Source organism: Micrasema longulum, unplaced genomic scaffold, assembly GCF_059751315.1.
Source record: "Micrasema longulum isolate JH-2025_06_02 unplaced genomic scaffold, ASM5975131v1 h1tg002281l, whole genome shotgun sequence".
In the NCBI taxonomy this organism is placed as follows: domain Eukaryota; kingdom Metazoa; phylum Arthropoda; class Insecta; order Trichoptera; family Brachycentridae; genus Micrasema; species Micrasema longulum.
The window spans coordinates 223918-241631 of NW_028279437.1; the positions used below are offsets into that span (position 1 = coordinate 223918).

At 34.5% G+C, this 17714-nt stretch overlaps 1 protein-coding gene across 1 annotated transcript; it reads left to right on the forward strand.

Moving 5' to 3' along the window:
- The first annotated feature begins 292 nt into the window (after positions 1 to 292).
- On the forward strand, positions 293 to 16529 carry LOC148272593 ((Lyso)-N-acylphosphatidylethanolamine lipase-like). Its single transcript, XM_088239844.1, has 7 exons — positions 293 to 488; positions 886 to 965; positions 6542 to 6748; positions 8700 to 8874; positions 9709 to 9981; positions 13070 to 13259; positions 14244 to 16529. The coding sequence occupies exons 1-7, from the start codon at positions 451 to 453 to the stop codon at positions 14436 to 14438; spliced, it is 1158 nt and encodes a 385-aa protein (XP_088095970.1). The 5' UTR covers positions 293 to 450; the 3' UTR covers positions 14439 to 16529.
- The last annotated feature ends 1185 nt before the right edge of the window (positions 16530 to 17714 follow it).

The window sequence follows — 17714 nt, forward strand, 5'->3', positions numbered from 1 at the left end:
CATTAGAAAAGAAACTAGTATTTTTGCGAAAAATATAAGTACAGGAGAGGAACCTAAAAGCAAACATATTTATTTATTGTTTATAAATTTATAGGCTTATAACGAAAAATCTATAACAGATCTACAATCCCGTAACCCTAATTAAAATGTATGTAAATAATGCACGAGAAATAAGTTTTGTGAGTAGGTACCAGAGAATGTGCCTAGAACAAAATAATATAAATCTTTATGTACGTTTTCTTTTTTATTGTTCGAAAAAAAATGGCAACTCTATCGCATAAAATGACAACTTAGAGAAGTTTTCGGTAATGATGAAAATGATAGCGAATTCTCTTATTTTGTTTTTATGACAAGCACAGACTAAAGTGACAAGTACTGCGTGTTTGCAGTATATAGCAAAATCATTAAAATTGTTATTGGAAGTTAATTGTAAAGTGGAATATTTGCCTGATGGCTAAGGAATGTGAAATAGTAAACCCTGACAACAGGTTAAATAATATTTTCATTTAATATTTACTTAAATCTTGTTTAAAATCTTACTTTTCCATTCCTTGTTTTGGCGAGAGGATTTCTTAATACTTGACTCTTTGAGTCATTTTTAAGTATTTCAACAATATTAATCCTTTTATAACTGATCACATTGACACATTCATCTTATTCGTAAACAAACCGCGAATACATTATTAGAAAAAAGAATATTTTTGAAAAACTACATTACGTCATAAGTGTGTTGTTTGAACTATTAGTGGCATTTTAATATTAAATTTGACGTAAAAACCGCGTTCAAACTAAAGTTATTGAATCAGACTGCTTGTCAATTGTAAAATTGTCATTTTAATTATTGGTTATGTGACAGAAGATAGTGAATCATGAAATTAATTTCAGTGGATGGTTTCCCGATTGGATGAGCTGGACTCAGTCGTCTACCGTAATGTTGAGAGCAGCCGAAAAGAAGATTTTGTCATGTAAGTGAAGCTTTACAAAAGTAGGTCTCACATTGACACACTTTCCTGGGTCAATTAATTAAAAACAAAAAATATATCACTAGAGCAAGGTAAGAGCAGCAAATCAGGTTTCAAAATAACTCAAATATTCCAACTCGATTTACCAGTGCGATACACAACCAGCCATATAACCAGTACAAAATAGGAAGTAATTATAAAAAATAAAAAATAACATCATTCGTTTAAAAATTAAACAGATTACAAAAATTATAAATTATTATGGCGCTTATACTTATATAGCGCCATTTTCGTAATATAATACCTCATGGGCGCTTTACAAAGTGATTATTTAAAGATATAAATTTAATATTTACTTATTTAATTTAAGAAAAACAATGTACTTTGTCCCCACATGCTAAGGATTTATTCAAATGATTTAGCGAACAAGTGGGTTTTAAGTTTCTTCCGAAGCATTGCTTCACTCACAGTTTTGAACCTCTGCTGGGAGAGCATTCCATGCCGTAAGGCCGGTAAGGAGGTATAATAACTTTTCTTTTCGACTTAGATGTAGCTGATCTAAGCGTAAGAAGTTTGTCAGCAAGTTCACCTGGAATGCAGAGTTCCCTTAGATATTCTGGAGCAGAGTTGTGCAGTGACTTATACATAAGCCAACAGAGTTTGTATTCCACGCTCTGTGGAAAACAAATTTAATTATGTTTAATAAGGCATGTTTTAAAATTTATAAAACGTCTCCCTCGGCACACAAAGGTAATCCAAAAATTGTAACAGAACAAATAAATATATTTTTAATTTCAACTCTTACATCTGTCGCTACAACAAATGGAAGAGTTGAGGAAATGTGGATGTTTAAACATAGGCAGAATGGTGAATGTTACAGTGTGTAAAGTGGCCATTTAAACTAGCCAATAACAGGGCATAAGCCCAGTAAATGCCTAGACTTCCACATTCCCTTCTCAAAATGTTTTCCCTCTCTGTTGCAACAAATTTAGATTCAATTTTATACCTAGATAAATAAAAAAGACACAATGTGAGACATTAGTGTGTAGAAAATTAATCATAAACATGTAATTAGTAGTAAAAAAATGAAAAAAAACTTAATAATGGAGCTTAAACAGCCTGATGTTGTACGCTAAAAATAAAAAAATTATTGTCATTTTCGCCGTGTAAATAAGCTCTTCCATCGTCATAGATTTCTCTTGCAGCACTGAACAACTGCTCACGAGGCACACTAGTAAGAGGAGCTGATAAATATTTCATCGCTATCGATCATAAATAAATATATGGACTTGAAGCCCAATATATTAAAACATGTTAGCGGTCCTCAGCTAACTCCTCTTCAAACGACAGATGATAGTTGTCCAAATCTTCCAATTTGACAATATTTGGAAGCATTTTGTCATGGGTATCCCATAAATTATCTTTTGGGGATTTATTTTAAGGATTAAAATCTGATGTTAGATAGGAGGGCCCTGGTTCTTCAACATCTGTTTCCATTTGCTGGTGCATAATTTTGACGTAAAAATCAGTCTTTGTATTTGCAATTTCGTCATTTGTCAAATACTTGATTTAAACCATGGATTTGAGTGCGGCAGCTGGATACAAAACTTCGGGAGATTATTGTCAAAGTCGAATGTGTGGCCAAATGTGCTTTTTAGGCGGAAGGTGGCCGAAGCTGAAGCTTCGATCGGACACTAATAAAAACCCACTCAAAGAACTTTTTGAAAAAATGTGTTCTGGTGAAAAGCATTCATTCCATTTACCAAATATTCATTTCAAAATCTTAACTTTTGAACTTTTTAAAGCTACTGAGATGGTTTCATGGGTATGTATCGTTTCCAAAATATTAATAAGGAAGACCGGGAAAGACTTTTGTCGAGTCAAACATTCAAATAGATTTTTCTCAGAATAGGCAATAATGCATTTTGAGGGTTTTATAAGTATGCCGACGATTTGATCAAATTGATATGGAAAGATCAAAAGGTGTCCAAATTTATTTTGAATCGTTCGGCTCAAATTTATCAGGAAATCCTCACATTCGACCTTGGTTACAATATTATCTAATCTCTCTGAACTTTACTCGCATATTATTGTAAGTACTCAAATCACTGACGCATTTTGCGAGTCAAACTGCGTTGTAAGATCTCATATTATGGATTATTTATTATTGAGTCACTTGAACTTGCTTTGTTTGAATGTGACTTTTATCATTATTTATATCTTGCCTAATTTAGCTGCTGCAGTCTAGGCTCTAAGACTCGCCATTATAAAAAAATAACAATGAGGCTTTTAAAATGAAAATTTAACAAAGATATAATATTGATATTTTTTGAAGAATGAAATTTAGAACCAGTTGGTATTTTTTTAACAAGATTAATTTTTACACTAGAATAAGAGTGTAGATCCCTAATAGACAAATCCATGTCCCTTCTAGGAGTCTCACTTTACAAAGTTTTCACTCCTATCGGTGGATCACTTGAAACTCCTCTCAATCCTGTGCCATTCTGATGAGCATTGCTGTATTTGGTATTCCAAACCACTCCAAGAATTTCGTGCAGAATGGTGCAGAACTTTTCTTTTCAAAAGTATTTTTAATTTCTCATGAGATTAGACAGTTTTGTTTCAACCAAATATACTTAAATATTTTTTCAAAATAAAATTACATTTACCTTTTGTTATCGACAGAAAAATGGGTAAAAAATAAACGGTCATCAAAAAGTATGTTGTTTTATCAATCTCCTAAACATTTTTAAAGTGTTACTCAACAGATATTGCCGGCGTAACGATATGTTCGGCCTCGTGGTGTAGTGGTCAGCGTGTTTGCCTACCATTTAAGAGGTCTCGGGTTCGATTCACGACATGGTTGATATGAAATATTGATTTATAATGGGTGTTTTCACGCTAGAATATTTCTTAGTCCCTGGACTGGTACCTGAAGCGTAAGACTCGTCATCTTTTTTTTTTTTTTTTTTTTTTTTCCTGGTTGTGTTGCATTGTTTTTCCCTTGCTTATTATTTATCAAGGTGATATATTTGTGCTGTTTTTAGTGTTAGTGCTTTGTGTATGATTTTACGTGTGAGTGTTTGTGTACTGTCAATTAGTTTACAATCACATCAAAAGCACTAACACAAATACATGTGTCAGCGCCCCCGAATGCGACTATACTTGTTTGTGTTATGTATTTTGTTATTTGTGTTCGTTTTTATGTGCGTCATTTTGCGTGTTTGTGTTTTGTGTACCTATAACCTCTGTTTTCATGGGCTAGTTTCGCTTTCCGACATTCGTCCAAGTGTTAAGGGAACCATGAGAAACCTTAACAGGAAAGGGAGGTATCTGTGGAGAAATTTTGATTAGTTTACATTTTAATATTGTTATTATCACAGATTGTTATGACAAGTATAGAGTGCCAGCCTCTTTACTTGTTCATGGGTCTTATTCTATCTATAATTAGTTTAGCAAAGTTCACGAACATCCCGGAGAGTAACCTGTTTTGAAGTACCTGTGTAAAATCTTCAAATGGAACATTTAATCTATTGCACTCTTTTTCGAAAGAAAATCGATCTATAGCAAACATGGGGCAGTGAAACAACAGATGATCTACGTTTTGCTCCGTCTGTGCGTCGCAAGGACAAGCCGGATTATCTTTCAATTTAAATCTGTGAAGATAAGAGAGTGTGGCTCCATGGCCCGTTAGAATTTGGGTTGACTCGAATGTTGGCGTGTTTGATTTTCTGAAGTTTTTGCACTCTTCTAGTGTCTTTAAAAAGTATTTGGTCCCAGAACCAGTGGTGCTGCTTTGGTATCGTTCTTCCCATTCTGTTAAAGTCAGACTTCTTAATTCTCTTTTGGCGTAACTAAGTGGAAATTCAGTGTAAAGCTTTGCGGTTTTTACGTGTAGAGCTGCGCTTTTAGCTAGTTCATCAGCTCTTTCATTTCCCGCAAGGCCATTATGGCCTCGAATCCACATAAATTTGCAATCGATGCCTTTGGACTTTAAGCTCCGAGATGAGTTTTGGATGTAGAAAACCATCGGATTGTCGGGAGCCCCGTCTTCAAGTGCTTGAACAGAGCTTCTAGAATCTGACAATAAGTTGACAGTCTTCCAGTTGCTCGTCTTGCTAGAGACCCAGTCTAAGGCTTTCATAATGGCGAAGAGTTCGGCTTGGAATACCGAGCAGTAGTCAGCCATGGGAAGCTTCTTACTGTGTACTTCTCCGTCATTATTAAACACGGCGAAAGCTGCTCCCACTTTTCCTTCAGTTTTACTTCCATCCGTGTATATATCGATTTCTTCGACGGGGAATTTGACTCTTGCGTACGAGTCTGGGTAACTGGTGATTTCACCTATTTGCTCGCTTGGATGCGGCAGTTCCGTGTACGCTATCCTTCCCTGGTATCTTTGATCATCTGGTATAGATATCTGGTACTTTTCGTCGTTTTCTTTTTCTCGTTTTCGACTCGTCATCTTACCTTCATGTAACAAAAAAATGATCAAGATACGCTGCGATTGATGTACCAATGCAGTGCCCTATGCACCATTAGGTGTGGATAGGGAGAAAAAAAAGATGATTTGCTATGCAAATTGGGTTGCAGTCCCGTGGCTAGTGTTGCAGACTCACGGATCAGAGGTCCGAAGTTCAAACCCCACGCTACCTCAACTTGACTTCCATTTTCTAATAGTGAGTTATTTACAACTCGTTGAAAATGGCCCTCAAAAATACGCAAAATTAAATATTTGGGTAAATCATAATAGCGCAAATATTTCCTTTTAAAAAATAAATAAATAAAAAAAATAAAAATGTATTTATCTATCAAGGTCTTGATCATTTTGATGACGGATAATTTAATTGGTATTCTTTATTATGACATTTTGGTATCAATGAATTGAATATGATTTAAAATTGTCATCAGCTGTGCAAAGTTCAATTATTAAAATGATATATTGTATTTTATTTTTTTATATTCTGTCGAAATGCGATCTCTCAGGCGAATGTATGGTAAAACTGTTTACGATAGGTGAACAAATGTTAAAGATCCATATATTATGCAAGGCTGAGATAAGAATTATCGACAAAACCGAGAAAGAAGTTCTGCGTTGGTTTGAACATGTAGAGCAAATGGACAGCGAGAGAACAGCTAAAAAGATAATCGATGCAAATGTTAATAGATGTTGAAATCGAGGAAGACCGAGAAAGACATGGCATGACCAAATCTAACAAGTACTTGAAAATGGACGTTTTAAAAGTCGGAATAATCCGTGTGTTTGCATGAAAAGATGTATGAATGTAAAGAAAGCAAGATCAGCATGCGAGGACAGAGTGATATTACGTTCTATCTTCTCTGCCTACCCTTACATGGAAACGGCGTAATGGTTTGTTTTTTTTGTATGCACCTGAAAAGCTTATTTTAAAGACATAAAGATGTTAACAACATAAAGATCCTAAGAAAAACATGAAAAAATAAATTAATATAAAAATATGAATAAAAGAATATGAGATTATTAGTACAGTGACTGGTTTCAACATTTGCCAAAGCGATGAAAAATGGGTCACTGGTTATTCCAAATTTGCAATTTTCAGGCCTCAAGACATCATATCGCGGCTGGTATGTAGACATTGGTCCAGTGGTGGGCAAGGCCGATAAGATATGGACCATTTCCCTGAACGAAGAGTCTCCCAAGACTCCGATGCTGATGTTACACGGATTAGGGGCTGGTGTCGCCATGTGGGTGATGAATCTAGATTCACTTGCCTCACATCGCCCTGTTTATGCTATCGACCTGCTAGGTAAGAAATCCATTATTTGAAAATCATTTCAGTGATAGCTCTTTCATTTTTTGAGTAATCTTATGTTTTAGTAAAATAACAATGGTAAAAAAATTCTCACTTAACTGTTATTGCATCATTTTTAACAATAAAAAGCAAAAACATGGATTTTTTAAATATAAAATTATGGAAATATTATTTTTACGTAATTTCAAAAAAAAAACACGTAAACATCGATTTAATTGGAAAAGTGTCCTGTTAAGTACATGTTGTTATTATTGACAATCATTCTACTAAAGACACTCGATACACTAGAAAAATGTTTTTATCTATCTTTCATAGATTTCAAGAAATATGAACATCAAAATGGCCCCGTGCTTTATTCGGAACTACTATACTCAGTGCAGTGAGTCACTGCTGTGCTCGGGGGAAGCCATTTTGCTGTCAAGACGCCATCTTATTGTCATTGTCAGTTCGTCATTCCATTATTTAGTCGACTATTTCTTCAACTGCTTCCACTTTTTTTCCCAAAAGTCTATGTTATTTTTGGTTGCTTATGCTTTTAATAGTTAAAACAATGCAATAACAGTTATGGAGATTTTTTAATTATCACAATTTACTAAAATCTAATGATTTCTCAGAAAAGTTAAAGAGCTATCACTAAAATGATTTACTTTTTATTTTTATTAATAACTTTTTACTTGTAAGAGATAGACCCCCCCTTTTTAAAGTTTTATGTTGATAATTTTGTATGTATTTTCACATGACAACGGCCGGTCACTTGAGCCCTGGTATACATTGTATTACAATTATTAACTTTTTTTCATACGCAATATATTATATTTTAATTTTTGCTATTATTCAATAATGTACATGCTTCCAATTTCCATTATGCTGTATCCTAACTTAACACAGGGCTCTTGGCCTCAGAGTTAGGGATACATTATTTTTTATACTTTTGTAATATTTGTATGTACTAAAGCAATTATTAAAAACAAAAATTGGTATTTCTTTATATATCTTTAATACTTCAGAAATTACTTAAATTTAATTTTTAATTAAATGTCTGGACTTTTCCCTTCTTAAACATGTTTCTTTCCTGTTGCAATTTTGAAAAAAAGTATCTACCTGATATCTTGGATAAAATGTAATAATATGGATGTTCAAATATACGCAAAATGGTAAATGCTACACACATTACACAATGTGCGAAGTGCTTTGATCCCTGAACATAGATTAAGTGGAGTTTTTGAACTTTTTATTTTTGAATTGTATTATTTATAGCTTCAAAATAATTGTGTTTTTCTTGTTTTGTTTTTGAAAACTCCACATATAAAGAAAAATAGTCATGCAAAATTCTGCCGTCAGGGAATTGCAATATAAAAAACTTATTATTTTTTTAATATGATATATTTACAAAAATAAATGATAACCCAACATTATATCAAACAACAAAAATATTGAAAAAAAAAGAACTTACTCACTATCATAATTATAATATTGTGTAAAGGAGTAGTAATTTTACACATCCAAACGGGTGACAGCTCTACACAAAACGGATCACAAGGAGTCAGTTTTTGGAATAAATTACTTTGAAATGGCCAAAACTACTCAAAAACTACCAAATGTGTACCGACAGTGATTAGTTTCATCAATATAAGTCTCATTTACGAGTTATTTTGCACCAGGACAAATTTGTACCGTCATGAAGCAAAAATTAAAACCAGCCAATGACCTGCTATAACCCATGAAATTAATTTATTCATTTTGTAAATATTTTTTTATTGTAAGAGCCCTCAGGGCGTTTATTGTATAAAATAATAAATAATAATAATTGGCTATACTTTCATTTTCCCTTATCTAAAATGTTAATAGTTTTACTCATGCCATCTAGCCTCGTCTACAAACATTTTGACACTTAATATATTGTTGCCTTTTTTGTTTGTTTTATGTAATATATTTATATTTTCAGGCTTCGGTCGAAGCTCCCGTCCCCCGTTTGGCAATGACGCCAAACTGGTGGAGATGCAGCTAGTGAACTCTGTAGAGGAATGGAGAAAGGAGATGAATATTGACCGGTTTATACTGCTAGGGCACAGTATGGGAGGCTTTCTGGCCGCCTCTTACTCTATGCAGCACCCAGACAGGTACTGACGTAGTCAAACATCTCCAAATAACAACCTTAGAGATAATGGAAAAATAACTGTTTTGAATACTAAAAAAATACTTTGTGGTCAAACGTTATAATTAACGTTAGTAAATATTTGCATATTAACCACTTACTTGGTAAACACACACATTTCTACCAGTTTTGAAAAAAAATGAGTTAAGTATACAGGGTGTTCTTTAAACCCTGTCACATCCGAAACCACGATGATCAGTATGAGCAAGAAGACATATTGGTACATTAAAATAATTTTTTGGAATTATTAAAATTTACAAAAATAAAATATTTAAAAAAACAAATGGTTGCTTACTTCTGCAGGGGAGAAACGAGGAGGGGGGAGGGGGAGTCTGATACACCATCAACCGCGCCGCCGCGCCCCTCTCGCTTCTCCCCTGCAATAGTAAGCAACCATTTGTTTTTTTTTTATTTTCTTTTAAAAAAATTCTTCGTTCTAAATAATTTTTTTAATATGCTAATATGTCTTCTTGCCCTTACTGATCATCGTGGTTTCGGATGTGACAGGGTTTAAAGAACACCCTGTAGATCAGAAATCTGCAAGAAAATATGAACATTTGTACATATGTTACAAAGTCTAAATCTTTTAAATACCTCTTTGTTACAACAAATTTAGATCCAAATAATTCCCTTAGGAGGATATCCAGCCTGTCTACAAACATTTGGACATACTCAAAACATTGTTGACATTATATTTTTACTCATTGCTGTGTAATAGCTGTAAAAATCCCTAAAACAATAAAAATAGAATGTACGAAAGGTCCATCTCCATACCTACATACCTACCTTTCTATTGCAGGGTAGCCCAATTGATACTGGCGGACCCGTGGGGCTTCCCCGAGCGGCCAGCCAACGTGGCGGAGCGCTACCAGCTGCCGCTGTGGCTGCGCGCCACCGTGGCCGCGCTGCAGCCGCTCAACCCGCTGTGGATGCTGCGGGCCGCGGGCCCCGCCGGCCAGTGGCTGGTGCAGCGTGCCCGCCCCGACCTCGTGCGCAAGTTCCAGCCCGTTGTGCCTGAAGCCCCCGACCTCATACCGCAGTACATACACCAGTGCAACTCACAAACCCCGAGGTACACACTGACAAATAAATTCATGTGCGTGCGTAAATACTCTACGAGAACACAAAAATACCAATTTAAATTTTTCTCAAGCCTGGGTGTTCTGTGGTGTAATTCATGACTGTAATTGTGCAAAAAAAAGTAATCGGGAATAAAAAAAGTCCTTTGAGTATTCAGTTTATGGTTCCTCGTCTGAAGATTCCTAAGATAATATTCCATTATAAAGTAAAGGCTCGGATGAAAATAAAATAACTGTAAAGTTCAACAATGTTTTGAGTATGTCCAAATGCTTGCAGACTGGCTGGATTTTCTCCCTAAGGAGTTGTTCATGTTTAAATTTTTGCAACAGAGGGAAAACATTTTCGAGAAGAGAATATGGAAGTCTAGGGTTTATGACCTGTCATTGGCTGGTTTAAGTGGCCGCTTTACACACTGTGTAACATTCACCATTCTGCCTATGTTTGAACACCCACATTTCCTCAACTCTTTCGTCTGTTGACTTTTGTGAAGTAAAAGAGCTGAAACCTTTATCATGTGGGGGAGATTCATCCGGCTGAACCAATTCACCTACTAGGCAACGCCTGCAAACGATTTTCCAATTTCTTATACTTCTTCTTTTACCAGGTAGTTAATTTAACAATGTTTTGAGTATGTCCAAATGCTTGCAGACTGGCTGGATTTTCTCCATAAGGAGTTATTCATATTTAAATTTGTTGCAACAGAGAGGGAAAACATTTTTGAGAAGGGAATATGGGAGTCTAGGCATTTACAGGGGTTCAGCCGGATGAATCTCACCCACATGATAAAGGTTTCAGATCTTTTACTTCACAGAAGTCAACAGATGGAAGAGTTGAGGAAATGTGGATGTTCAAACATAGGCAGTATTGTGAATGTTACACAGTGTGTAAAGTGGCCAAAAACTAGCCAATGATAGGTCTTAAGCCCTCTTAATGCCTTGACTCCCATATTCCCTTCTCAAAAATGTTTTCCCTCTCTGTTGCAATAAATTTAGACTGTAATGTTAATAATGTTACTATTCTGTAGAATCCTTATGCATTTTGTTGAAAAATATGACTTGTTAAATAATGTAACATTAGTTATCAACACCATGTAAAGTACATTACTTTTCTGTATGGATAGCGAAATTTGTTTATCGTTATTGAAATAAACAAGAATCCGTGAAAGTTTTGGTAATTTTTATTTTTCCTCAGATGTTTAATTAGAACATTATTTACCTGCGCATAGAACTTCATGTCGCACAATGTAACGTGCATTACCAAAGCAAAATAAATATATAAAAAACTTTTATTGTTTACTGTAATTATTGTTTTACTGAAAATGTTTCCTTGTTCAATGTTCAATGCTCTGTGATATACATAATACATACTATAAATCAAGAAAAACAAATACATACGCATGCTTTCTGGATTTGAGTAAAGCATTTGACCGCGTAAATCATAAAATATTATGGAATAAAATGGAGAAGAAAGGAATTCCATCTTGTATTATCAATACGTTGGCAGCCTGGCACACACAACAGGAAAATATTGTAAAATGGGGAGATGCTACATCTTCGCCTTTTTATTTGAAATGTGGAGTCCGACAAGGAGGTTGTCTGTCTCCGGCACTTTTTAATTTATATATGGATGATCTCACCGTGCTTCTTAATTTAACCAAAGTTGGATGTCATGTTAACGGCGTCTGCGCTAACAATATTAGTTATGCAGATGATATGGTATTATTGACTCCATCTATTAATAGTATGAGATTGTTGCTCAATATTTGCGAAAAATATGCAATTGACCACAATATGATATACAATGCAAAAAAATCTGCCGTACTTATATTTAAACACAAGACGTCACTTTCTGAGTTCGTGCACCCATCACCACCTGTATTCCTAGACAACAACAGTTTAACGCTAACTGCAAAAGTCAAATATCTAGGGCACATACTGACTGATAATTGTATAGACGATCAGGACATAGAGAGACAGGGAAGAGCCATTAATGTCAGGGCCTCTATGCTAGCGAGACGCTTCTTTCAATGCAGTAACGAAGTGAAGAAAATCATATTTACTTCGTATTTGACGTCCATGTATACAGCGGAACTTTGGAACAACTATACGCAAGGAGCGTGGAATAAATTAAGGATCACGTATAACAACTCATACCGACAATTATTCGGATCGCCTAGGTACTGCAGTGCCTCTGAAATGTTTACAGCTGGACGAATAAACACCTTCGCTGCCCTGCTTCGCCAAAGAGCCTGGAGCCTATGGGAACGCCTAAAAAAGTCTAATAACGAAATTCTCCAAGCCACTGCAGAGTGGATCCAATCACCGTTGTTCAAGCGATGGCGCGATATGTTAAGACCACCATAAGTGCTACAATATAAAATTTTATTTTATGTTTATATTTATGTTTATTGTTATATTTATGTTTATTGTTATATTTTTATTTATATTTATGTTCATGTTTATATGGTAGAATTGGCTCTGCACTTTATAGCCATTTTACTGGAATAAAAATTTAAATAAATAAATAATTAATATTTTTTTACATCGTATAGATAAAACTTATTGAAAAAGACTCAGTTTTGGAGATAAATGTAATGTGACTCACCGTGGAATTACTCTACTTATTTTGCTGAGTTTATTTGCTAATTTTATAACTTACATAACTAACTATGACAAATAAAAGATAGGTGTGGATAATACCGAATGAAATCTAGGTGTTTAAAATGAACACAAATTGAATTTGCATTTACAATTAATGTCGCTAGCATAGTGTGTCGTGTCGGTCGACCGGTACCTGTGCTGATCGGAGAGCGTCTTATTTGCGGTTTACGTTTCGCCGCGCCTGGCGCCTTGTGGACCTGGGATTTAATGTTGCCAGTGTCCATTTAACTATAGATTTACCGAGGCTGATATTTTTCATGACAATGAACGTAAATTTAAGTCAAAATTCATTGAAATATTTAGAGAAACACATATTTTATCAATTATTTTATAATAATACAGAAAAAAATTACAATATATTTTGTAAATACTGTTGGTTTACCTAATAAAATAAATAGGTAATTCAAACTCTTTTTACAGTGGGGAGAGTGCCTTCCACGCCCTAATGCACGGTTTCGGCTGGGCCAAGAATCCCATCATCAAGAGGATAGACAGCATCAAGTCTGACATTCCCATCACACTTATATTCGGTTCACGCTCGTGGGTGGACAATGTTACCGGTGAAATTATCAAAAAGCAACGTCCAAATAGCTCATACGTTAGTGTACAGGTAACGAGACATTTATCATTGCAATTTTTATTTATAATTCGTATAATTTGATTTATTTATAGATTGAAAAATATTATTGCATGTTTTTATGAACTATAAAAATGCATATCATTGTCTTGACTTTTGATCTGTATTGTTATCATTGGTTATATGAAAAAATAAATTGCATTCGTAATTAAAGACCAACAACCTTCCTCATTTATGCATTCAAGTAGATATGTTATATTTGAAAAGTAATTATAAATATTTACACGCAGATCATCATAATCAGCCCATGTTAGTACACTGCAGGGCATTTTCTGATCAAAGTTGGCAAATTAAAGTAATTTTTATTTTTTTTAAATTTTATGAGAACACAAATCGATGGATAATTTTTTTTATCACCGTCATTCCCTTTCCGCACTTAATGGTGCATAGGGCACTGTATTGATATCGCGCATATCTTGATCATTTTTGTTACATGAAGGTAAGATGATCAGTCTTACGCTTCAGGTGCCAGTCCAGGGAACTATGAAATATTTTTGTGTAAAAACACATTTTTAAATAAATGTTTCGTGTTAACCATGTCGAGAATCGAAACCGAGACCTCTTGCGTGGTAGGCAAACACGCTGACCACTACACCACGAGGCCGAAATATACATATGTATTTTTTTATAAACGCCCAGAAGGCTCTTGCAATATTTAGTGAGAATTAAAAGTACATTAAGTATTATAGCAATTGACATAAAATAGAATCATAATTATTTCACTAATATGTTAATAATTATTTTTAAAAAAGAAAAAGGAAATAAAGCGAAAATGCGTAGAAATCAAAAAAAAAATATCAAGTGCATATCCTTAACCATATTTTGAAAATTCGTCAAGTGCGACGATGTAAAATAAAAAATCATTGACTTTCCTCGAAAGTTTTTAGATGAATTGAACTTATCAACAATATTTTAAGTGTGTTCAAATCTGGATTCATGCATCACCCTTCTTTTCAGATTATCAACGGCGCCGGCCATCACGTGTACCTCGACAAGCCGGACATATTCAACAGGTATGTGAGGGACGCCTGCGAGTATTCGGATGTCGAGCGCAAACCCCCCACTCCTATTGCTGCCGAGGAAACAGAATCTGATCAGGAGTGTGACCGGGAGAAGCCTTGCCCACCGGGCGGTGTACAACACAGAAGCTAACCTCACCATCAAACTTAAACTGTTCGTTACATTTTCAGTTATATTGTTGTAAGAAGATGTGCAAAAAGGGGTAGAAAGAAAAGCAAATTGAATTTTCATTGCAGAACCTGAGAGAAAAATGTCTAAAGCTCGTGTTACATGCGTCAGAAAATCGTACGAGATCTTGAGCAGTTTCTTACACAATAATTATTGTTCCGAATCTTGGGACTCTGTTTTACATGAGGCTGTTTCTGGGGTTGAAATTTCCTCATAAGTATGCACAGTACGTAGATGTTTTTGATACCATGACAGATAACGGGCAGTTTCTTTTCTTTCTTTTTCCATGGTCAGTAGCGTAAATATGGGAGATTTTTTACATACAAATTTCGTTATCTTTTAATATGCTTTCACTTATTTATCGCAGGAGAAACTTATGAGTCGCCCGCGTGCAGGACAAGTACACGGCGACTCACGGGTGAGTCACCCGCAACACTCAATGCCATTTTCCTTTTATTGTCATGTCTGACTAGACAAAAGTCCATTAACGAATGAAGGCAAAGAATGAGAAAGTTAGAAAGTAAGTAGTGGTTTTTAAAAAACAAAATTTTTTGTTAATAGACCATCAACTAAGCCAAAAAATATATATATTTTTTGTGTATCGTATTATCATTGCTATGATATTTTTAGGTTTTGTAATTTTGAAAATCCCCACTGAAATGTTGAAATTACACCGCCTAGAGTGTTTCTGACATTTAAAAGTTGAATCTCCATACTAATGTGCCAGCTAAAAATTAAGTATCCCAAGAAAAACTTCCTTTCCAGCAGGGTGGTTTCGGACTTGAATAAATTGCCAAGCCGTTATTGTCCGTTCCATTTCGGTCAACCAGTTCAAAAGCCGTTTCGGTGCTTTTTTGAAAGAAGAAGAATGTAAACAGGCTGCCTGCTTATAGCGAATAATAATAAAAAACATGGCTACCCCGGAAACCAGAAATCCATTGCCGCAACAACATAACAATGCAATAATTTGTAGGTTATTATAAACACGTGGTAGGGGCGAACCGTGTATGGAAGCGATTATGCGCAGCTCATAATTATATTTGACTATCAACAAATAATGACTATTTCTTATAAATCATGGCCACCGTTTGTATTTTTCTCCAAGTATAAATGAAAATATTAATAAAGCGCACCCAGCGCCAGCAATGCGCCAAGGAACTAATCGATTACTCCAGCTTATTTCTTCATACAAACAAGTGTACTATATTTCGAACATCTTAAACTCAGTAGCGGGATTTTTCTCCTAGAGTAAACTTGCAGATTACACAAATTCTTTGAAGATTCTTGATTTGGAAAACAGTATTTCAAACATTATTTCTTAAAGACTAATTTTCTTTGAGATAATACTTTTGACATATGACTCTCAACACATGTGGCGCTCGACGCGGCCATTTTTGGCATTATTCATCTCTAGAACAAATCGGCCAGTTGACATTTCAATCGTAATGAAAATACCTAATACTGACCGAATTCATTGTGCTATTTTTTTTATAAACTTTTAAATTAATGGATAATATAGCTACAAAATATATCAATTTATAGTATACTCGTATATCACTTACCTTATACGTTTTTTTTTTCACCACAACAGGCCAGGGGGCCCAATTACAGTGGTGAATTACATCACAGAACACCCAGGCTTAAGAAAAATCTCATTTAATTTTTTGTGTTCTCTCCGGGAATCGAACCCGGAACCTTCCGTGTGTGAGTCAAGCATCTTGACCACTACACCACGGAGGCCGCCAATGTGTACTTACTGTGTAAGTTCAAATAAATGATATTTTTTTACAGCTTACCTGTAAATAAAATCACCGTTCGCCACTGACACGTGGTCACTAAAACCTTTGTCATTGCAAAGTAGTTCATTTTTATTAATTTCTCATACATTTTCGAGAAACTTCGCCGTACAATTAAATGCTTAAATTTTTATATCCAAAACATTTTTACATCCAATTTCACGTAGCATTAATTACACGTCATGTTCAGGCCGGATTGTTTTAATTATTAGTAGAGATGTAGCTAGGGTGAAAATTAACCACTTAAAGCCCTTTTTCCACATCTTCTTATGGTAGTTATTAATTTACTTATAAGATTAATTATAGGGTTATTTATACTTCGTTTGTAATTATGTATTTTTATTTTCCCAAAAATGTTAACAACTGAAATGTGAGTCAAATTGAGTGAAAAATTATAAAACTGACAATAATTTGCTAGTAATTAGTTCTACTCTTTACTAAACACATTAAAAAAGAGAATGTGTGGCTTTTGTAATCCTTAACTAAAAAAGCCTTATCCAAACACCAAACGTCATTCTTGTAGCTCAATTAGAGATGTGAACAATGTCGATAAAAAGTCCTTCACCAGCTTGACTGATCACAGTGAAAGTGGATTAGTTTATCATGGTCTAATACCAAACGTCAAAGTTAACGCAAGTCAAGTTTCGTATGATCTATGCGAACATATTACAACAGAGATGAAGAGCATTTAAGAGAAGGTAAATGCTCTTCATCTCTGTTGTAATATGTTAATATAAACAGCTCCCCAGGGAGTTGAATCCAGTCCTTGTCTACAAAAATTTGGACAAACTCAAAATATTGTTGATCTATGCGAGTTTCAGTTTGTCATTTTTTTTGCGCATTGCAAGGTTTTTTTTCTAAAGGAACTTAATTACGACTGTTTTTTTTCTTTTTTTAGAAAAAATAAATATTTGCGTTCTTATGATTTACCTAAATATTTAATTTTGAGGGCCTTACTATTAGAAAATGAAATCAAGTTGGGGTCTACCCAAGTCAAGTTGGGGAATCCCACTCTAGTGGGATTCGAACCACGGACTTTTGGTCCGTGAGTCTGAGATACTACCCACGGGACTACAACCCGATATAATATATATATAGTTTTTAATTACGAAAATGTTTAGCTTGTTTGTTTTGTCTTGATTAATTCATTTGCGATTTTGTTATACACGACATTGTCGTCGTAATATTATGACCATGTTTCATTTTATTTCTGCTCAAATTGAGTTTAAAAAATATATATAGCATGAAAAATTGCTCACAAACAATTACAACATCATAAAACAAATTTGTTTGCAGTATTTTCCATTCTTTAATTAATATATTAATTAAACAGTGCCTAATAACATAATTTGGAAAATGAAAATATTTCGAGTGATGACATTGAATATTAGTGTTGCCACGCATGAGGTTGAAGTGTGGCAATATTAAAAAATACAATAATCCC

Bases quoted from the DNA above. Each gene is read 5' to 3' on its own strand.
- LOC148272593 (XM_088239844.1), top strand. From the start codon at position 451: ATGGCTAAGGAATGTGAAATAGTAAACCCTGACAACAG. The intron at 9,982-13,069 runs GTACACACTGAC...CTCTTTTTACAG, and splicing joins TGCAACTCACAAACCCCGAG to TGGGGAGAGTGCCTTCCACG. The intron at 13,260-14,243 runs GTAACGAGACAT...CCTTCTTTTCAG, and splicing joins GCTCATACGTTAGTGTACAG to ATTATCAACGGCGCCGGCCA.